At 42.3% G+C, this 23,798-nt stretch overlaps 1 protein-coding gene across 1 annotated transcript; it reads right to left on the bottom strand.

The window, feature by feature from the left end:
* LOC118086776 (dipeptidase 2-like) lies at positions 1-16,329 on the bottom strand. The gene is made up of 10 exons (XM_088672037.1): positions 14,994-16,329; positions 11,573-11,699; positions 9,890-10,019; positions 9,170-9,317; positions 8,557-8,623; positions 7,784-7,960; positions 6,081-6,168; positions 2,995-3,070; positions 1,765-1,900; positions 1-102 (listed from the first exon to the last, which is right to left on the bottom strand). The coding sequence occupies exons 1-10, from the start codon at positions 15,137-15,139 to the stop codon at positions 1-3; spliced, it is 1,197 nt and encodes a 398-aa protein (XP_088528163.1). The 5' UTR covers positions 15,140-16,329.
* Between the last annotated feature and the right edge of the window lie 7,469 nt (positions 16,330-23,798).

Below are 23,798 nucleotides of genomic sequence, written 5' to 3'. Positions count from 1 at the left end.
TTAACCAGGAGGAGGCTTCAACTCTAAACGGCAGTCGTGTTGTACGTCATCTGGGGAAATTTCCTCTTCTCCGGCTGTCATGGAAGCACTCTCATCACGCACCTAGAAAAATCCAAAATTCAGAGCTAACTAGAAGGCAAAACCCACTGGAATCTCCTCTTCATCTATTTCAATAATTTGTATACCAATCTTTTCTAATTGGTGCATAGGAGCTTCAATACAATGAAACTAAAAATAATGAAAGAACGAAGAATACAGAAGCAGATGTAATCTGTAGGTATATTTATTTGCATGACTCCTCACTACAGCCATCTTTCCATTTGCTCTTTTGTTTCCACCAGCTGTCTAAGTTTTAACTGCAACCTGCTCGCTGCAGGGGCTTTGCTTCAGGTATCTAAAATACCTGAAAGGCCCCAGGCTGGGGGATGCTGCTTTATATACTGATGGTTCTGTCTGTCTATTTTAAAAAGCATCAGCAACAACAATAACAACAACCAAAAGCCCAGATCAGACCAAAGGTCCATCTAGCCCAGTATCCTGTTCTGACAGAGGCCAATCAGATGCTTATGGGAAGCCTGTAATATCTCTCTGCTGTTGACAGCTACTGACTATGTTAGGTGCTTATCTTTAATTCAAGAGGCCAGAAAAATAGAAAGAAAAGAAATTTAAAAATATCAGGTTGCCATAAGCACATTAAACCACTGGACCATTAGCATAGCTAGAAGGCCTTCTCGGTAGTCACACCCTCCCTGTGGAAAGCTCTCCCTTCAGATGTCAAGGAGATTAAGAACTACATAATTTTTAGAAGACATCTGAAAGTTATGCAGGCAGCCCTGTATGGGGAAATTTTTAATGTTTGATGCTTTATTATGTTTTATATATTCTGTAAGCTGCCAAGAGTGGCTGGGGAAACCCACCTAGATGGGCAGGGTATAAATAATAAAATTAATAATAATAATTAATTAATTAATTAATAATAATAATATTTAATGGGCTGGATCCCAACTTAATTAATTGAACTCAGTTCCTATTGCAACCAATAGGAGTTAATTTAAGACTCAACTAACTTGTCCCAATGATTTCAGTGTGACCTAAGCTCAACTAACTTTGATAGGATCTAAGTCGATGTCGCTCATTCTTCTGTTCCAGTAGACAATATCAGGCTTTTAAAAACTGTAATTCAATTTGTAGAATTTTGCCTTGCTGTAAATGTTTACAATAAGGTGAATCAATTTATTATAACTATCATCTAAACTTTCCTTAACCATTCAAACAAATTTCGAAGTTATCTATTTCCACCATCACCCCAGAATTCTGCTAAGCAAAATTAATCACACAATGTTTTAAGTATTCCGTCAACATTCCCAAGTGGCATGTTGTATGAATATGGAGATTATAGGCTTGGGATCGAACACGTGTTTTCCATAAGAGTCCCAAAGTTGCTACTGTTTGTTCAGGAGGCCTGGTGCATCACTTATGCCTGTAAACCAAAAATAGGGAATGCAGGGGCCGAATGTGGCCCTTCAGGCATCTATACCAGACCCTTAGGTTTGTTTCAGGAAGTGCAAATGAGTGCAGTTTTGCATTAAACTGAATTTCTTCCCTATCCCTAGCATGAGTTCAGCTGAACATCCAAATGGCCAAGGTGATCTGCTAGATAAACAGATAGGTAGTCTCTATTGTTAGAAACCAAGCTGCATTAAAAAGGAGTCGCTTTAAGCAAGAGAGCCAGATGGACAAAGAAAGGATTTCTTTCACTCTTACTTTTTCCACCTCCCGGAAAACACGAAGGAAGTTCTGTCTCAAAACGCCCGCCAGTTCCTCCTCACCCCAACCTCTCTTTAACAGCTCCTCGATCAAGGCTGGATATTTGGAAACATCTTCCAGCCCTTCAGGGTACCTGCAAAGAAATTACAATTCACCATATAAGCCACAGTGCCGTTGGGCCAGTAATTGCAGAGAAGGGAGCTGATGTCCTTCTCAGAACAAAGCAAGGGGCAAGCTGCTTTCAGCTAACCTTTGGATGGTTACAGTGGACTTCAAGAGCCCAGCTAGGAAGGCCACATTGAACTCTCGTAGCTTCCTATACTGTATGCTTTTTGCAACCTTCATCAAGCTGGTGCCCTCTTAAGGTTTTGGACTGCAACTCTCAGCATCCTCAGCGAGCACAGCTTGTTCTGATGGGAGTCATAGTCTGGGGAGAGGCACCAGGTTGGCAAAGGCTCCTGTATGGTATATTCTTCTTTTCCCCTCAGAGGAAAACAGCTCTGGAGCCGTCGGCTGCTTCCCGGGAATGGCTCTGCTTCTGCTGTGTGCACTCTAAGGTTACCTCCTCCTACCTGGCCGATCCCTCCTCCCCAGCAACGCCTCCCCAAGCTGGATTGGACGACTAACTGTGTGTGCGGAGACCACCAGTATCCAGCCCAGGAAGGCAGCACCGGCCTCCGAACTCACAAGGCTGCCTCAGGGATCCCAGGGGGCTGTGTGCGACTGCACAAAATGCGCCTCCCCTTCTATGGGGGGAACGGTCATTCCCCTCAGAGGAAAGTCAATTGAGGGAGGCGGGTAGCAAATGTACTTGAGCTTCTCAATATCTCCCAACAATTCAGGTCTGGTAGAATTCCAGGTGAAATGGAAACAACTGCTTCACACCTTGCAGATTAATCCCAAGTGTAAAACACTGTTGTTGTTGTTGCTCCTGTTGCTGTTATTTCCACATTTCTTTTCAAATAAAGCCAAGGCGGTAGACAAAAAAACAAATCACAATGCCAAAAACAGTAATACAGTACCAATTAAATCCTAGCAGAGTGCAGCAAACCAAACAGCCAAGCAATCAGGATGGGGGAAATCCATGAAACCCGCAAGTCCAGCATCTTGTTCCCACAGCGGCTTATGGGATGCCCACAGTTTAACTAACACATTAAGTTGTTAGCAACATATTGATTTACTAGCTTAGTCACTCAGTCTTGCCTACCCCTAATAATGTTTACTAACTTGGTCACTCCATCGTAGTCACCACCAATTCCGATATATTCTGAGCCTATCGTTGTCTTGATGTGGTCAAAATGATCTAAGGGGAGGATGGAAGAGGCAGAAAAGCATGAGTTACATGATTCAGAAAGACTGGCAAATGTGACTAGTGTGGTTTGGGGTTGGTAAGTAATTGGACTGGGAGAAGAGAGTTGAAATCAGAATTCAGCCATGGAGTTCACTGGGCAACATTGGGGTCAGTACTGGGTGTGGTTTTTTGTTTTTTGTTTTAAATTGCTAACAAATGCTCCGAGCCTCCAGCCAGCAAGCGGCGGATTCTTCCTTTAAAAAAAGACCAATCCGGATTAAGTAAGTTAATTGAGTAATGGACGATGCAGCAAAGCTAAGGAAAGCTCAGAAATCTTGTTTTAAAAGGAGCTTTTTTCCAGATGCAGAGTAAGAGAAAAGGGGAAAGTGCTTAAAATCTCTGCAAAGACTGTGATCTCTTAAGGGGAACCCCCCCCCCGGTGAACTTGGAGTCGGGTCAAAGGAAGGACCAGCTAGCCGTCTTTATGACGTCACAATGGAAAAGAATGTGTCTGCTTGTATGAGACTGACTGAGAGCTGCAGACAAACAAAAGAGGAAGTCTTTAAAAAAATAGACTCTAAGGCTACTCAGTGTTGAATTTGAGACTGAAAAATAAAGAAAAAAGAGCAAAGAAATAGAGGTTGGATCCAGTTCAGATGGAACTCTATTCTTTGTATACTTGGAAAATTTAAAATAAGGACAATAACAACACCACTTCCTGCTCTGCCACAATTATGGAGGTGGAAAGCATCAACAGGAAGGAAGAGAATGTTCTGGACTGTGAGAAGAATAACACACTGTGGGACTTGATTTTGACAACAATTTTGGAAATGACAGAGGAGATTCGTAATCGTAAAGATGTTCTAACAAGTATGGACGGAAGGACTGAGGAATTAACAGAAAAGAACTTTCAAGTAGATGATCCATATGAACTTAGAGAGGAACAAGATGGAGAAGACGCAGAAGGACTAGGGGATGCACTAGAAGAAGATGTATGCTGTGACTTGACCATGGGGAAAACTTTGGAAATGACAGAGGGCAACCGCAATCCTGAAGGAGGGAAGAAGTTTGCTGACTCTAAAGATCTGATTTTTGAGATTGAAGAGGAAGAAATAACTGTTCCACCGGTGGGAGGGGTGGAACAGGGAAGGGATGAAGAGGAAACCACTGTTTCGCCAGTGGGAGGGGTGGAACAGCGAAGGGACTTGACTCAAAAGCCCCCCCCCCAAAAGGGGAAAAATAAAAAGGTTTTTACCCCAGTGAGAGAGGGGGAGAAGGAAGTAGGAGGGGGGCTGAAAGAGAAGATTGAGGATATAATGTTGGGAATATAGCAGGGGAGAGACAGGGGTGAGCAAAATTTAGAATGTGACAGAACAGGAGTGGGGTGAGGGGGAATTGAGTTGATTTTTATGGGCGGATTAAACACGGTCTGAACATGGAATGTAATAAGGTGCTGGCTGAAATCTCTGGAGACACCGATTCCAAGGAAAGGGGGGAGATCTAGTTTTTAGGGTAGCAAGAAAAAGGGGGAAGAAGATTTTGAAAATTAATTATGAATATTTTTGGGTAAAAGGTTAGAGAATATTGGATATTAAAGGAGAAGTAGGATGGGTAAAAGGTTAAAAAGAAGTTATAAATTGGATGAAAGAAGGTAATTTTAGATTTGGAAACTGCAATAATTAGAGATCGATAAGGAACTCAAGAGGGGGAAATGAGGAAGTCCGAAAGATTTGGATTAGAAATGGGAGAAGATGATAATGTTTTATGCCTTTTTATTTTTAATTTGGGCCTTTTCCCCCTTCTTTTCTTTATCTTTCCTTCTCTTTTTATACACAATGAGTAAGAAGGATTTAAAATAAGGTTATGTAATGTGTGATAAGATGTAATTTTATGTTATCCAGATGAGATTTGGAAATGATAATAGTTAATTATAAATTAGGTCAGAAAGAAAGGGAAGGGAAAATGTTAGAAGTAGTAGAAGGGGATTTACATTTTCTTTTTCTTTTTTGTATTTTGCATTTTTGTATTTCTTCTTTAATTTTTTTCTTTTTTTTGTTTTCCCCCCCTATATGTAAAATTTAATAAAAATTATTTTTTTAAAAAAAATTGCATGGTGGGGCTGTCCATTTTCAATCAAGACTGCAGCATGTGGGGAACGCAGGTATAACCCCTTTGTCCCACTCTGATCCTGACAAAGTTGGTGCATGCACTGCAATCAGCAGCAGAAATTAATCTCTCTTTGGAATTCACGGAAGGGGTTTTTTTGTGCTGCTAATTGCAGCAGTGGCAATTTTTATTTATAAAGGTGTTTGTGCATTCCCCACTCATAAAATATCGGGGAGGTGTACAGCAATGTGATATATATATATAATTTATTTAACAAAACAAAACCAACCCTGAAAAGCAGAACTGAACAATCATCATAATTACTGGCTACTCAATATTTTATTTTATTTTTAAACCTGTATAGGCCAGCTGTTGTAAAAAGGTAAGGAGACACAAGCTCGTATTCCAAATCCCTGCTGGTAGGTAAAAAAGGTAAAGGACCCCGCCTGACAGTTAAGTCCAGTCTCAGAGGACTCTGGGTTGTGGCACTCATCTCACTTTACTGGCTGAGGGAGCCGACGTTTGTCCGCAGTTTTTCCGGGTCATGTGGCCAGCATGACTAAGCAGCTTCTGGTGAAACCAGAGCAGTGCGCGGAAATGCTGTTTACCTTCCCGCCGGAGTGGTACCTATTTATCTGCTTGCACTTTGATGCGCTTTCGAACTGCTAGGTGGGCAGGAGCTGGGACCGAGCAACGGGAGCTCACCCCGTCGCGGGGATTCGAACCGCCGACCCTCCAATTGGCAAGCCCTAGGCTCTGTGCTTTAGACCACAGTGCCACTCGTGCCCCCTGCTGGTAGAGTGTTGTGAAAATGTGAAGAACTGAATTTAAGACTGGAAAATGAGAACTGTGGAGAACTGAAAGTGGCAGATTTGTCCCCCCACTACGCTTGACTCCTGCCCTGGGAGGTACACACCTGCTACGGTCGAAATGCCAACTGCATCATTGTCACAGCCCACTATCTTGGCATGGAAGGTCACCATCACAATTCCGTTGTTTGCTTTCTGCAAGGAGGAAGGCAAAATGAATGGCCAGCCCATTCACCACAATCCAAAGTACGGTAACACTTGCAGTCTGATAGCACTTTCCTAGTGTTCTCAGTTGGATTACCACAATGCACTCCATGTGGGGCCACCCTTTGGGTCATTGTTCTCATTCTTATGTATTAAAGTTATTGGTCACTTTTTTACCAAGGGAACTCAAAGCGACTTACAATATTTAAGCAAACAAACACATACATTGAAAGTGGCATGAAAGGAAAAACAAAGAAATATCTAAAAGACAATCCTATTTTTTTAAAAGGCAAGATTAAAACATTCCATTCACCCAAGGCCACAGATAATTAAGAGCCTGGCTAAAAAGTCTGGCAAAAAACGAAATGTATTTGTCTGGCACCAGGTGAATATTGTCCTCTGGTCAGTTCAGAGGCTGCAGCTGGTGCAGAACACAGTAGCTTGCTTGCTTGCAGGGGCAAACTACTGCCAGCGTGTAATATCTTTCAGGCTTTGCGATGGCTTCCAATCTGCTAAGTTGAAGGTGTTGGTACTAACATATAAGGCCATATACAGCTTGGGACCAGGTTCTGCAAGGGACCACCTTATTCTTTATATACCCAGGAGATCACTGCAGTCTGCACAAAAGTTTCTCCCAGAAGTTGCAAAGATCTCAAAAGCCTACTCTGCAGTAACTCAGAGCAGGGCTTTCAATGTGGTTGCACCTGTTGTTCCAAACAACATTCCTGTAAAACTGTAACAGGCTCCCACTACCGGCACTTTCTGGAAACAACTGAAGACATTCTTGTTCTGACAGGGTTTCCCAATCATATAAATGGGTCTTTGCCATGAGCATCTGTTTTGCTGGGTTTGTTTTGCTTTAAATGTCATCTGCTGGGGTTTTTTAAACTTTTGTTTGTTGTTTCTATTGTACATTGCCTTGAGTTGATTGTTTACAAGGTGATGAATAAACTGATGGAGATGATTCAATGCCTGTGGTGCAGACGTACGCACAATTTGTGCAGAGATTACTCTTTTGTTGCTTTTCTGCAGCACAGCTGCCCCTCTGGAAATGATCACATGCAAAACACAAAATGCCATTATGTGCACGTATCAAATAGTACCATATTTTCACTTGCAGATATGATATTCCACAAATATTTGAATATTCCATGTATATCAATCATCAAACAGCCACAGAGGAGAATAATTTGGGATCAGTTTGGTTTCTCCTCCCTTCTTAAGCAATAGTAAGCCAGGCTTTAAGTTTAAGACATTGACCAGGAAAGGGTCTGTGGCCCTGCAGGAGAGCATCTTCTTTGCATTCAGAAGGTCCCAGGTTCAATCCCCAGCATTTCCAGGCAGGACTGGAAGAGACTTTCTGTCTGAAACCCCGGAGAGCTGCTGTCAGTCAGTGTTGGCAATACTAAACTAGATGGACCATTATAATACAGCTTTATAAGTAGCTCTCCATCTTGCTTTTACCTGGACATCTTTGAATTGGTTCTCTGAGGAAGCACTTTTTAAACTGACTTTGCAGCTGAGAGGAAAAATGTGCCTCTGAGCCCCCTATTATATCCTGCCTTTGCATGGGTTTGGACAAGCATTAAGCTTTAGCTACACCCACCAGGAGCTGCAAAATATGATCAGGGACGTTCCTTGGGTTGTTGCAAATGGAGAAGGCTGAAGAATGGCTGAAAATGACTGGTGCGCGAGAGGCGCGGAGGGCAGCTTCTGCCGTTGCGTCAGATGTGTGAGATAAATCTATTAGCATCCCAAGACGATTCATCTCCTTCACCACTTCCTAGCACAAAAATAAACAAGACGGTTTCATCAGTTTTGCCACTCTGGCCAAAAATAGAGCACAACTCATATTTCACTTTGGCAATGGAAATATATGCATTCTATTTTTCTTGAGCTTTGAAAATCCCTGTGGGGAAGGGAGAGCCAGAAATTGGACATGCATCCTCGAGTCAACAATGTGACATAGCAGCAAAAGAAGCTAATGCTATTCTAGACGGTATCAACAGGTGCCTGGATTAAAAGACGTAATAGAGCCACTCTATTCTGCCTTGATCAGACCCCAGCTAGAGTACTGTGTCCAGTTCTGGGCACCACAGTTTAAGAAGGATATTGTCTGGCAAACTTAAGTGCCTCTGCTGACAATGTTGAATTCCTCCCTATGAGTCTGGGAGTGGGATGGAGATGGAGAACTCCAGAAAATAATTCTCAGCCCCCTCTGCAAACTATAAACCCCCAGGATTCTTTGGGGAAAGACTATTAAATTGGCCTAAAACCCAGACAGGTGATAATAAGCTTTTGTTGCTAAAGAATGCTAGAATGCTTCTTTGGAAGAGAATCAGTAGCGGGCATTGCAAAGGACTTCATCAGTTTACGTACTTTGCCAAAATCAGTCAAGCCATTAGTGTTAGGATAGTCTTGTGATTGCTTTGATGATGTCTCAGCCCTAAAAATGCAGGGAAGGGAAATGATTATTCAAATGGAAAAGAAGTACAAGGAATCATCTAGCCCAGTACTGTTTACACCTGTGTATTTTATATATTTCTTTATAGTGACCTGTATTAAACTCCTTTCTGAACCAGCACAGGTAATCTCGGGCTGGATCTAGACACATTTTAAAAAAAAGTGTTTCAGGAAAACGCGTTCTGTACTTCAAAATGGAAAATCACATTGGCGAAAGACGGGATTCCACAGCGCCATCTGTTGTCACAGTGTTATAACGCATACAGTACAAAACGCTTTTTCTTTACTAATGTAGCTGAGTCCCCAATCTCTTTCTGTTCTGCTTGTGGCTCACTGGTCAACCATCAACCTGTGCAATCTGAACATTTGACGGGTAGGGTGTTGTTTTTTTTAACCACCATTGACCATTACTAGAATCCCACCTCCTTGAAGGGGGGGAAACATTTATTTTCTCACTGCAGGAATACATTACAGTATTTTAAGCAATGTTGGTAAATCCCAAAGAAGGGAACACTTGTTTGTAATTTACCAGGGAGTGTTGCAGTTATGGGTCAGCGTCATGTACCGAACGCCCAGCTTGTAAAACATCCTCAAGGTCGCGAGGCTGCTGTCAATGGAGTGCCCCCCTTCGATGCCAATCAAGCATGCTATCTTTTTGCTGTCAGTTCTGTCAATGCCTGTATTTCGATCAGGAAGACAGAAGTTTACCAGGCACATTAACACAGAATGATCAAAAGAGAGCAATACAGGGAGCTAATAGATACATGGACTGCTCTGTTTGGTATGTATGTATGTATGTATGTATGTATGTATGTAGTTTATGACCATGTAGTCATAGACTAGCTTAACAGTAATTTCAGTTCCAGTGTGGAACAGTAGTTAAAGTGTCGGAATGAGGAGTCCTGAGTTCAAATCCTCTCTTAGCTACAAAGCTCAAAGGGTGAGTGTTTGGAACAATTATGGGGGTAGAATTCTTATCTCCCACCTCTAATTTCCCAAAGCTCTGTTAGTGGAACCAATAGTTTCCTTTTATGTATAAATATGGAGTGTAACTCATGGAGACCTGCGACCAAAACCTTTTATAGTTAGAGACAGTGCAGCATAGTGGTTAGTGCTGGTCTAGGACAGGTGGGGGACTTTCTTATGCCTGAGGGCCACATTGCCTTCTGGGCAGTCTTCCAGGGGCCACATGGACCAGAGCTCAAAGTTCAGAAAGCATCAGAATATAAAAATCAGTATCAAGCGTCACCTTCAGAAGATGTCACCAGTTCCAGTTCATCATAGCTTTCACACATCCGTTTGACAACATCAATCTGCTCCAGAGTGAGGCGCACGACATCTTTCTTCTGAGCGCTGCACAGAACATACACTGACCAAAACTGAAAGAAACATGAAAATAGAGCATGAGTGGGCGGGTGGGTGGAAAGCATAGCTGCCAAGTTTTCCCTTTTCTCACGAGGAAGCCTATTCAGCATAAGGGAATTTCCCTTAAAAAAAGGGATAACTTGGCAGCTATGGTGGAAAGCTGGAGCATGCCTACGGTCCCTTCCAACTCAGTTGTAAGACTGGCATCTGGCCAAGAGAGGGGAGGGCTGCTAAAATGGTCAGACTGATCTGATGGATCTAGCCAGGAGCATTCTTTTGTTAGACAATTTCTGGCAATGTGTTTCTATGGGAACCGAGATAGTTCAAAAAGGCATAGATAGATGATGACTTGTCACCTCACTTCCAGCAGGCAGGAAGGCAGGCTAGGCCTGCAGTGTGAGGCAGCCAGGCAGAGAACTGAGTTTTGGGGCTCTGCAAAACGAACAGCGTTTTGAGGGTGCTGGCTGCCTCTCCAGAGATCTAATGTGGGTTTGGGCTATTTGTTGGAGTATTTAAGCTGTGCATCCCCCACCTGAGGTTAACCTGCCCATTTTAAAACCAGTCAATTATCGCGAAAATGTCAAAAAGCCTGCGTTTCCCAGTGGTGGCTGGTGCCCATTGGGACTCCTAAGGTGGAAGGCAGGAAGGATGAAAGAGGGAGGCAGCCAGTGACAGGCAGAGCCAGCTAATGCTAGTTTTGTCCTCAAGCTCCTGCCTGCAGGATCCTGCAATGGCAACCCTGGGATTAAGGAGGAGGGAACTGATAGGCAGTGCTAACCTAGCCTAGATGGCCACCAAGTGGAGTTGGCTGAGGGCAGACAGAGCTTGATGGGGCAGTGCCCTGTTCTCTCTGATAACAACAGCCTCCACTGCTGCCACTGAATGAAACCAAACTGCTCACTGCTCAGAGAAGTGGTTCCCTTCCACAGGCCTCTTAGCCAGGAGAATGTAAACTTCCTACATTCAAGGACTTGTCTGCTAAGGAGACTTGCTACATCTGTCAGGAGGGTCGTGGGTCATGTTTTACTTGCCCTCTCATCTGTCAGGTCCACAACACTGTTCTACTCGCCCTCTCCTTTGAGGAACTGTCGGGGAAAAGTCCTCCCTTTGTGGAGCTCCAGTCCAACACCATTTTAAGGATAAGGAAGGAAGGGCAGGAGCATTCAAGAGCTTTTGCCCACAGAGGGGAATTGAACTTAGCTCCCAATCAAAAGTGTTGCCGCTGCCACTACTAAAACTCTACATATACTGTGTGTGCAGTCATCTTAGGGGAGGGGAGCGTGGGTGTTTGGGGGCAGGCATTGGCAGCACATGCTGCTGAGGGCCTCCTGATATATGGAGCTGGCCTGGCCACTAACACAAAATCCACCAGAGGGGGCCAGGTTGGCCAACCAACCAACACCCAATCTAGCCTTGGTTTCCACCTCCATCTTTCCCATCATGGCAACAGACATCCAGCCAAAGCTGGAAGTGTACTCATCCCTCCCCCATGCTTGGTCTCTGGTTCACTCTAGTAAGGAACTCAATCCAAGAGTATGGATCTACTTCCACCCTGAAGAGAGCCTACCTGGGCACCCACATGACCAGCCTGGAGCTTCTCAATGTTTGTGGATGTGGTGCTGAGGGTCCTTAAATCAATTTTACTCAGCTGGTTTTTGTAAAACCATCTCAGCTTCAGTGGCAGATCATTGTGCCTGAAAAATAAAAATACCTAGTGGAAGAGTTAAAGGCTATAAAATCCTTTCCGTATTTAAAAAAAATGGCATTCAGACAATGCTAGCAGCACACATAGATCGAAGCTATAAGGATATCCAATTAGAACAACATCTTGGTATCTGCTGATAAAACATAACAGAAAACCCTAGTCCATTGTGTTTTGCACTGTTCATTATAGAAAGTTCCAAAAACACCTGAGCTCATGGGCAGGATCACAACATGTACCAAGCATTGAACAACCTCCCTGACACGCAGGGACCCATCAAGATTTATTCTGGACATAGTTATCTTGAATGGCTTCGTTATTTAAACAATTCTGTTTCCCCCCTGCCAATTTGGCAGGATCCCATTTGGCACTGGTGACATTTCAAAGGCCACTTGCTCTGGAATTAGGATTAACTTCCCTTTAAAACGGTTCTGCCATCACTCTCATCTCCAGGCTGAGATCCAAAAGCCTGCAAACTCTTCTCAGTCCTCGTTTCTTGGCTGTCCTCATTAACCTCTTTCCACCAAAGTAGTTGCCAAAATGATGATTAGACGCAGAAAGAGAATACCCAGATGGACCAGAGTTGCCAAAACTGCCAAGCATGAAACTGTCAATTTCGGATTGCTTGGAGTTTGGGAGGGTTGCAGTCTCTGCATGTCCTCTATGTCTCCTCGTTATTAAATACCCACGACATCATATTATATCAGTATAGTACAGTCTATGAGCAGTATTATAGTTGTAAAGTTTTCCAATCAACATTACCTCCACCTTAGCTGTAAAGGCATTTTTGGTTTAATTCTTTTGCTCATCCTGACACCTCATCCACACTCAGTGCTGTATCTTTCTTATTATGGGTTTTTACTGGGGGGCTTCTCCTTCTTTCTCAGTGGGTAAATCTCCATTGGTTAATCTTGGTGGGGATCAACAAAATGCAGTAAGGAGCACAGTTCATAAAAGGGAACAATTTGTGTGTGAAGAGTTCCAGAAAAGCATTCCAAAAACCAAAAGCTCCAACTCTAGTTCCAAGCGCTAAAGTCTCCCACTAGGGTGATGACTTTTTCATTTTTTTCCTCAAAAATTATTTCCTGTAGCACAAATGGATGAACTTTTGCCTATTAATGACTAAAATGAGGTATATTCCATTGAAATATTTAAAAAAGGTTACGCACAAACCATTTTTTAATTGCCGTTTTACCATTTCATAAAATTCTATTAACAATTATATATATATTTCGTATCAAATTTGGACACAACACCACATTCCACAATGGGGAGTGTTCTTAGCAACATAGGGTATACAAATGTCACACCTGCGCAAGGTAAAAGCCCCTTTTTGGGACCTCAAAACTCAGCCAGCAGACCCTGCCGGACATGCTGGGAAAAGAACCTACAGGAGAGGTAGCAAAACATCGTCCTCTAGCAGCGTCTATACTGTTACTGCAGCTAAAAAAAGCTTCCTTGTGTGTTTGATGACCCTATATAAAGTTGTATATATGTGACTCTAAAGCGTGGGTTCAACTTTATATCTGCTTACAGTGACTTCAAAAATGGTCAAAAAACTGATAAATAAATTTTTTTAAATCATTTTGTGTGTGAGGTTTTTTTTTATATCAAATCTCTTTGAAAGTAAGATTTTATCTAATCTTTAATGAAAGCTCATCAAATTATGATACAGGGAAATGAGGTTGTAAAAAAGTCATCACCCTAGCTCCCACACAGCTGATAGTAATTTAAGTAAATGAACTTTGGAGCCCTTTAAACCACAAAGGCAAGGCAGAAACCCAGCAGGCATAATTCTTTTGGTTTGAGGTCAGCAGAAGGTAAGTTGTGGAGTTAAAATAAACAAGAACAGTTAAAAAATTAAATTTATACTTAAACCACACAGTTACCACTCACATCTCCATATTGGAAATAATCCACCAGCTATTTATTTCAAAGATTTATGTGGTACCTTTTAGGGCAAAACTTTCCCCAAACATCTCACATCAGTTTCTGGTGTTGAACTCCTGTGTTTATCAGACCTGGTACTGGAGTTTGTTTGTTTTTTTTTAAGAGAGCTAAAAATGCAATTGCAGAACCAGCTTATCTAATGTGGAAAGTTAAAGCATACTACTACCGGTAAGTCTTTTGGGTTGTAACTGTTTGGTTAAATTGAAAGCTTTTTGCTTGCAGATTCAGGCCATATTATTGCTTTCTTGCTCAGTGTGGCCTGAGGATTAGTAATTAATTGCCCTCATTCATGCTGTTTTGTTCCCAAGTGGGGGGTGTTAAATAACTGATTCCTGTTATTTTTCCCCTCTTCTCTTTCCATTATGATAAAAGAGGGAAAAGGGGAGGGGATGAATAGTAAGAAACTGGAATATAAGCCCCCACTATGAGAAATTAAAGTTGATTAAATAAGGGGAAATTAAGGGGACACTTAATTCACTAATCTGACCCTCAGGCACCCCAAGAAATGGTGTTTTAAGTACTGCGAATAACAATTTTGAAATCTCAACATTGAGATAGTAAAGCTAAATAAGGGTTCTGTAAAATGAGCACCATCATCTAATGGCATAATCATTTTGGTGCAGAATTTGAAAGCTTTCTCTTGGGTACAAAATGAGGTCTTTTTAGTACAGCGTATGATACCTTAGGCTTGCCCATAGGGCCAAAAAATAACACAAAAAGGTGTCTTAAAAAAACACCAAGATCATGGCCACTGGTCCCATCAGCCCCTGACAAATAGAAGGGGAAGAAATGGAGGCAGTGAGAGATTTTACTTTCTTGGGTTCCATGATCACTGCAGATGGTGACAGCAGTCCCACCTGCTTCTTGGGAGAAAAGCAATGATAAACCTAGACATCATCTTAAAAAGCAGAGACATCACCTTGCTGACAAAGGTCCATATAGTTAAAGCTATGGTTTCCCCAGTAGTAATGTATGGAATTGAGAGCTGGACCATAAAGAATTGGCTGATCGCCAAAGAATTGATGCTTTTGAATTATGGTGTTGGAGGAGACTCTTGAGAGTCCCATGGACTGCAGGAAGATCAAACCTATCCATTCTGAAGGAAATTAGCCCTGAGTGCTCACTGGAAGGACAGATCCTGAAGGGGACAAGATGGTTGGATAGTGTTCTCGAAGCTACCAACATGAGTCTGACCAAACTGCGGGAGGCAGTGGAAGACAGGAGTGCCTGGCATGCTCTGGTCCATGAGGTCATGAAGAGTCGGACACGACTAAACAACTAAACAACAGCAACCATGTGTTTTGGACAGGGAGATGAAGAAAGAAATCGGGCCTACCCATCAATTAAGGGGACTTCCACCATGAGGTTGAGAGCCTGCTGTCTTAACGAATCGTCAGCTCCAGCATCCCAAATGCCAGAAAGCAGCAGCAACAGCTCCAGCAGAAGCCATTTCAGCACAATCCTCTTCAGGTCCAAAAACATGTTTGCTGAGTGGCAGAAGCAAGGCAGTTTTAAACTCAGCCGGTAGTTTTATCTTTTACTAGTTTAGCTCTGAAAGGAAGAGGGGAATACCCACCTGAAATCATCCATCAGCCTTGGCCTCTTCCCACACAGAAAGAAAACACATGGTGACCCTGTTCTGAATGAGTACTGGAAATCCCTTCTTGAAAGGCTCTTCTCCACCCACACCCTGGTCATATACTGTACATCTCATAATCTGTCGATATAAAAAGTTACATGGCCTAATAATGTAGGAGGGAAGACTCTGTACCAGAGGTCAGCAACCTTTTTCAGCCGTGGGCTGGTCCACCATCCCTCAGACCATGTGGTGGGCCGGACTATATTTTGAAGGAAAAAAGTGAACCAATTCCTATGCCCCACAAATAACCCAGAGATGCATTTTAAATAAAAGCACACATTCTACTCATGTACCGTAAAAACACCAGACAGGCCCCACAAATAACCCAGAGATGCATTTTAAATAAAAGGGCACATTCTACTCATGTAAAAACATGCTGATTCCCGGACCGTCCGCGGGCTGGATTTAGAAGGCTATTGGGCCACATCCAGCCCACGGGCCTTAGGTTGCCTACCCCTGCTCTGTACCATGTTGGGTACAGTACCTGGGATATGTTGCTGGGTGATTCAGGCTCTGTTTCCCACATAGCCTTGGGGCTTGTTCACATTTGAGTAAATTCACTTCCCCACATTTCCACCACAGTTTGCTTAAAAAAGAGAGAGGCCCTCATGAAAATTCATCAGCATTTTAGTGCAAATATCCACGTGTTTATAAGCAATGTTGACAAATATATGCATTTTTGCAAAGCAGTTTACCCTAACATAGTGCATTTGGGTGTGTTATTTCTATGCTTTTTATGCACGAATTACCCTAGCATATGCATTTTTGCACACATTACTTGGCCAGAGAAATGTGAATTTTGAAGGACTGGTGTTTCTTGGTTCACATACCAGAAAGTGCAAATTAGGAAGATTTGCCTTTCTTTCCCCATCCCTCAGGAGATCTAGTTTGTGTTACAAAGAGGAAAGGAAGAAAAAGTAAAGACAGTGAGGCTGTCCAGATTTTCAAAGGAGATGAGGAAAATTCACTTAAGGCTGCTAACTAAATAAGTTTCAGCATTTATAGAATTGTGGAATATCATGCAACTGGGGTGGTCAATGCCACTTGTAGCTCGCTTTTAGAACAGAAGCAAATGCAAGCAGTTGAAGCATTGGCAATACAAATCTCCATTGCATTTCCGCAAACTCCTTCAGAAGCGTGACTTCCCTTCGTGAGCAAATGCAGTTTCTTCCATTTCCATTTCCCTATTTCGCTTCCCCCAAAGTACAAGCCCAGAGACTGCTTTTTGCATTTTAAGAGGCACCCTGCTTCATTCCAATATATTTTAAAGTTCTCACATTGTCTGGAACTTGAAAATGATATACGCAATGACTACATTCATAAACGAAAACTAAGAGGTTTAGATTACTTCTGTGTGATCTGTTGAGAACTGTCCATATTGTTTGCTTTATCATAAAGGATTGCACTCCATGTGTTTACCATTTGCCACTCACATATACAGTACTGAAAGTCCGTAAATGAAGACAGATAGGACAGATAGATAGATAGATAGATAGATAGATAGATAGATAGATAGATAGATAGATAGACAGACAGACAGACAGATAGATGATAGGTACATGATACATACATAGATAGATAGATAGATAGATAGATAGATAGATAGATGATAGATAGATAGATAGATAGATAGATAGATAGATAGATAGATAGATAGATAGACAGACAGATAGATGATAGGTACATGATACATAGATAGATAGATAGATAGATAGATAGATAGATAGATAGATAGATAGATAAAGATGATAGATAGATGAAAGGTAAAGGTAAAGGGACCCCGACCATTAGGTCCATTCGTGACTGACTCTGGGGTTGTGGCGCTCATCTTGCTTTATTGGCCAAGGGAGCTGGCGTACAGCTTCCAGGTAATGTGGCCAGCATGACAAAGCCGCTTCTGGCGAACCAGAGCAGCACACGGAAACACCGTTTACCTTCCCGCTGCAGCAGTACCTATTTATCTATTTGCACTTTGACGTGTTTTCGAACTGCTAGGTTGGCAGGAGCAGGGACTGAGCAACAGGAGCTCACCCCATCCGTCATGGGGATTCGAACCGCCGACCTTCTGATCGGCAAGCCCTAGGCTCTGTGGTTTAACCCACAGCGCCACCTCCGTCCCAAGATAGATGATAGATAGATGCTAAAGCAGCCTCCCTATGGTATGTTCAAATGCATTTTTGAATTCTGAAAAAGGGAGGGAAATGACCATCCAAGTATTATAGGAACCATTGCAAAGTGGTGCCACTCACTCTAATTCAGACAGCCACTTCAGAAAGATAACATGGTTGATGGTATCAAAAGCCACTGAGAAGTTGAGGAGAATTAGCAAAGATACATTTCCCGTTTCTCACCTGACAGAGATACAGGGTGACCAAAGCAATTTCTGTGCCACAACCAAGTCTAAACCACAACTGAAATGTATCCAGAAATTGCCACTAACTGAGTTTAAAATCTGCCACCCTCTGAACAGCTCCACCCAATGACCTTGAAAGAGGTTCTGCTGAAGTGGCTTCTGTTTTCTAGCATTTGAGATACCAGAACTGACCGATTGTTAAGGCAGAGCCGCCTCGACCTCATGACAGGAGTCCCTTTAATGGATTAGTATGCCCAATTTCTTTCTCCCTCCCCAAATGCATTAAGGCACCTTGCCACATTATTGTTTTGGGCACTCTGAGTACATTATCATGTATTAAACGTATTATCATGTAATGCATTAAAAAAAAACCTATCATTTTGAATGCAGAAAAGCCTTTCAAATGCTGTACCCAAATGAGTTATGCAATTAAATTAATATGCTCATTTTGCACAAAGATCCTATTTTTGCTATTTCCACTCTGAAGCCAAATATTGAAGGAGGGAAAGAAGAAGGCAGAATTAAAACGATGTCCTCTAAAGGAAGAATATGATATTATTTTTACTCTTACTTATTTGATTTATAACCAAACCTTCATGGAATTGTCACAAACACATTATTATATAAAGTACTGGATTGGGAATGTGCTATTTAGCAGGGTGCAACTTTTGCTAGGTAGAAGGGGTCACCTGTGCAGATTGCTAATCTCTCCTCTTTTTACCATGCAGAGACAATGATCTATCCGAGAATCTGAAATTGTTCTAACATAACAAGCAGAGCAAAACTGACATAAGGACCCTTGACACCACCCTCACAAATGTTCAGAAGCTCCAGGCTGGCTGTGTTAGTGCTCAGATAAGTGTTGCAGACCATGCATTATGTTCAGTTTGTATTATGTGTATGTTTTTCAAGGTGTGTTTAGCATTTTTTCAGAAAAAGCCACTTACTTTTTCCAGTAAAAACAACCGTGAGAGCTTCTGTCCTGGATTAGAACGCTAGCACATGGCAGGATGGGCTTCTTCAGGAAAAAGAAACTGGCCAGCATATTTGGTTTTTTAAAATATGCTTAGCATAACACGTAATTGCACTCAGGTCTGCATCCTTGAATCGATGTCCTTGTTAGAATGATCAATAAACCCAGCTGGTTTCAGGGTTTGATAAATCACTTGCTTTGGCATGCATACCTTGGACTGTAAAAAGGACTGTTCCATTATGTTCTTTGTAGGATATAAATGCAATATACGGCTGCCAGACTGTGTTAAAAAAGGTATTGAATAGGAAGGAGAACAAAAGTAAATTAGATCTACCGGTAGGAACTGTTAGGACATCCCTTTTCCCCTCACAGAGCTACAATTCCATATATATATAGAGAGATTTTATATATAGATAGATAGATAGATAGATAGATAGATAGATAGATAGATATAGATATAGATATAGATATAGATATAGATATAAAGATATATATAGAGAGATTTATATATATATAAAGATTTTTTTATATAAAAACAAGCAGTAACATCTATATATACGTACCATATTCAAACATTCATATCAATGAAAAGAAAGAAACATTAGGAATCAAGATAACAGATAAATCTAGTTTAATAACTCACTTTCCGTTTCAATCATGGACTTCCCCGAGCCCCCTTTCTAACGGTTCATTGCATATCATTCTTCGCAGGTTCTACTCGTATTTTCTATCCTTAATTTCAATTACCACATTTTATTTTACGCTTTACCATCCATTATAAAATTCTAATCTAAATTTTAAATATCTTCCCTTAATTCTTAACCTGCAACATACACAATTGCTTATATTTCTCTTCATATATCAATTCTACAATATTTTTTATAATAGATTCTAAAAATTTTCCATTCCTCTTCCGTCTTCCCCTCTCCCCGGTCGCATAGTCTTCTGGTCAGATCAGCAAGCTCCATATAGTCCAACATTTTCATTTGCCATTCCTCTACAGTAGGTGTCTTTGGTATCTTCCAGTACTTTGCTAACAATATTCTAGCTGCAGTTGTGGCATATAAAAACAAATTCACATCTTTCATAGGTAGTTCTTTTCCCACAATGCCCAATAGAAAGGATTCTGGTTTCTTAATAAACGTGTTTTTCAACACCTTTTTCAATTCATTATAAATCATTTCCCAGAAATCCTTAACCAATGGGCAGGTCCACCACATGTGATAAAATGTTCCTTCGGCGTTTTTACATTTCCAGAACTTATTATCTTGGTTATGGTTGATCTTAGCAAGTTTTACTGGCGTCAAATACCATCTATAAAACATTTTCATCATATTTTCTCTTAAGACCGTACATGCAGTAAATTTCATATTCTTCTTCCATAACCTTTCCCAATCCTCCATCATAATATTGTGCCCCACATCCTTTGCCCAATCTATCATAACTTTCTTTGTCTGCTCATCTTTCAAATGCCACTGTAGCAGCAAACTATACATTCTGGAAAGATTCTTTGTGTTTGGATCTAACAACTCCGTCTCCAGCTTGGACTTTTCTGATGAAAAACCATTTTTCTTGTCCATTTTATACAGTTCATTTATCTGGTAGTATTGGAGCCAATCATCTGGATTGCTTTTTAATTGTTCATATGTCTTTAATTTTAACTGGTCTCCTTCCTCCACCAGAATATCCCTGTATTTTGGCCATCTGGTCTCCATATTTAGCTTCTTTTGAGCCTTAGCTTCCAATGGTGAAATCCAAAGGGGGGTTCAGAGCTACAATTCCCAGAGTTCTCCGTGAAGGGAAATTGATTGTTAAACTATTCCGGGAATTGTAGCTCTGAGAAAAGAATAGGGGTCTCTAACTACTTTCAGCACCCTTGACACATTACAGTTCCCAGGATTCCTTGGGGGGAGCCATGACTGCTTAAAGAGGTATCATACTGCTTTACATGCATAGTGTAGATGAGGTCTCAGAGCTGGAGGGAGCTTGTAGACTGTTTTCTAACACTACAAAGAAGTATGCCCATTTTATGGCTTTTCTCTTTCAGTTTCAAAACACAATTTGAAATAATAGAGTCCCACCCTGAGAGTTGTCTGTGCAATACTTGAACTGAGACAAAGAGCTGTGTTTAGCCAGGTTGCTATAACTGATGGTGCCATCTGTCTCTGTTGCACTAAGAAGTAGTCTGAAGCAACTGCAGTGGCAGATCTCAGCATCTCCAAAGCCCTGGCCATTTCCAGCCTTTCATTGGCCCTTTCAACAGCCTAACGAACATTCCTGATCCTATTTTGAAGTTTCTGGTGAGTGTGGCAAATCCTTCATGCCAGTGTCCATACTTGTGCTAAGAGAGGATCATAGTAGGGTATGTCTTTCCTCCCAGCTGCAAAACCAGTAAGGGAACTGATTCCTCAAAGGATCAAATGAAAGAGCCCAGGTACAAACAAGATACACAAGGTGTATTTGTACACTGACAAAGCCAGTGTTGATATCATTTGGTCCTGTCCAGTCCCATCCCATGGATGGCAACTGTTGCAGAGGAACCAAACCAGTAACCTGGAATAGTTCTGGACTGATTCTTTGACTGGCATTCTTGGAGGGGGAGGGACAAATAGAAATGCTAATGATGTCTGGGTAGATGAAACAGAAATTTCTTAGGCAACCCTCCCTGTGCTTCTTGTTTTTGTTTCTTTTGCATTCTATTAACAATGTAAGATTGCTAGACCTCTAGCATTTGCTAGATACTCTTCCACTTCCTGTAGTTTCTCAGCTTCGCTCTGCTTGCTGGCATTACCATGGAAACCAGACTGATTGAATGGACACTGCAGCAAGTGCTACCAAGCTACAGCTTAGTCTGTACAGCAATTTAATGTTCAGGGACAATGAAAGCTTGGGGGGCATTAAAATTAGTAATAAGTATGAGAGAGAAAGGGACGCGGGTGGCGCTGTGGGTTAAACCACAGAGCCTAGGGCTTGCCGATCAGAAGGTTGGCGGTTCGAATCCCCACGACAGGGAGAGCTCCCGTTGCTCGGTCCCAGCTCCTGCCAACCTAGCTGTTCGAAAGCGCGCCAAAGTGCAAGTAGATAAATAGGTACCGCTCCGGCGGGAAGATAAACAGCATTTCCGTGCACTGCTCTGGTTCGCCAGAAGCGGCTTAGTCATGCTGGCCACATGACCCGGAAACTGTAAGCCGGCTCCCTTGGCCAGTAAAGCGAGATGAGTGCCGCAACCCCAGAGTCGTCCGTGACTGGACGACTAATGGTGAGGGGTCCCTTTACCTTTATGAGAGAGAAAACCAAGCGACCCCTTATGCCAAATATGCAGAAGCAGCAGAAAAATACACTCTGCAGCAGGGAGGAGTAATTGGAGAAATGAGGGATGGAGCTTCAGCACATCACTGGGCTAGAGTGATATGATCAATGAGAAGGACAGTCCAACTTGCTATCCAAAGGCAGAGAGAGGTAGCCAATATGTGTCCAGAGTTCAGGAGAACCACAGATGTCAAATACAAGGCTTGCAGTACCATGGACAGATCACTGGGTTCAAGGAACTTACTCCCAATTGAGGAATTACAGTGGAACCTCGGTTTATGAACACCTCGGTTTATGAATTTTCGGTTTATGAACGCCGCGGACCCATCTGGAACGGATTAATTCACTTTCCATTACTTTTAATGGGAAAGTTCGCTTCAGTTTATGAACGCTTCAGTTTATGAACAGACTTCCGGAACCAATTACACCCATGTTTCAGTTTATGAACGCTTCAGTTTAAGTACTTCACGGACCCGTCTGGAACGGATTAATCCACTTTCCATTACTTTCAATGGAAAAGTTCGCTTCAGTTTATGAACGGTTACTCTGCGGACCGTCTGGAACGGATTAATCCACTTTCCATTACTTTCAATGGGAAAGTTCGCTTCAGTTTATGAACGCTTCAGTTTATGAACAGACTTCCGGAACCAATTGTGTTCATAAACCGAGGTACCACTGTACATGCACTTCCTCTTCTCCTGCTGCTCCCCACCCTTCCACTCTAGGGCTCAGTCAGAGCAAAGATATGCAGGCTGAGCCCCTACCTGCCCTAAGACTGTCCCACCAGAGTGGTGCATGCCCTGGTTATCTCCCGCTTGGACTACTGCAATGTGCTCTACATGGGGCTACCTTTAAAGGTGACTCGGAAACTACAACTAATCCAGAATGCGGCAGCTAGACTGGTGACTGGGAGTGGCTGCCGGGCCACTCCCAGTCGAAGGATCTTCACTGGTTCTCAGTAGGTTTATGAGCACAATTCAGTGTGTTGGTGCTGACCTTTAAAGCCCTAAATGGCCTTCGCCCAGTATACCTGAAGGAGCGTCTCCACCCCCATCGTTCAGCCCGGACACTGGGGTCCAGCTCCAAGGGTCTTCTGCTGGTTCCCTCACTGTGAGAAGCAAAGTTACAGGGAACCAGGCAGAGGGCCTTCTCAGTAGTGGCACCCTCCCTGTGGAACATCCTCCTTTCAGATGTAAAGGAAATAAACAACTATCTGAAGGCTGCCCCATTTAGGAAAGTTTTTAAGAATTGATGTTTTATTATGTTTTTAGATATGTTGTAAACCACCCAGAGTGGCTGGTGAAACCCAGCCAGATGGGTGGGGTAATAATAATAATAATAATAATAATAATAATAATAATAATAGGCAGTTCAGGTTTTCTCGGGATTGTTGTTTCCTCTGATATAGCACTAAAGAGCCAGTTTAACCTGGGAAAGGAGCAGGGCAATGGGAAAACCGCTCTGACCTATGCCTAGAAAGTGTGGGTCAAGTGGAAAACCACTTGGACTTCTGCTTTCTAGGACTGGGGCAAGCGGAAGTGTGGATGAGCTCTGAGTCTCAGTCCAAAATGAGCTCTTATTGCAAAAGCTGAAATCTTGCAGCCCTAGACGTGATTCAGAAAAGGGCAACGAGAAAGTTCAAAGGTGATGGAGCAGCCTCCCCTAGGATGAAAGGTATCTGGGGCTTTTCAGTTTAGAGAAAAGACAACTAAGATGTGGCATGATAATTGCGTATAAAATAATGCATAGGGTGGAGAAAGGCTAGAGGAAAAAAAATTCTGCCTCTCTCTTAACTTGTAGACATCCAATGAAGCTGAATGTTGGAAGATTTAGGACAGACCCCCCCCCCCCCAAAAGAGCACCTTTT

The sequence above is a fragment of the Zootoca vivipara genome, chromosome 6, assembly GCF_965207765.1.
Source record: "Zootoca vivipara chromosome 6, rZooViv2.hap1.1, whole genome shotgun sequence".
Classification (NCBI taxonomy): Eukaryota; Metazoa; Chordata; class Lepidosauria; order Squamata; family Lacertidae; genus Zootoca; species Zootoca vivipara.
Note: the sequence above shows the minus strand (reverse complement) of the source record. Positions and strands in the feature narration are given on the sequence as shown.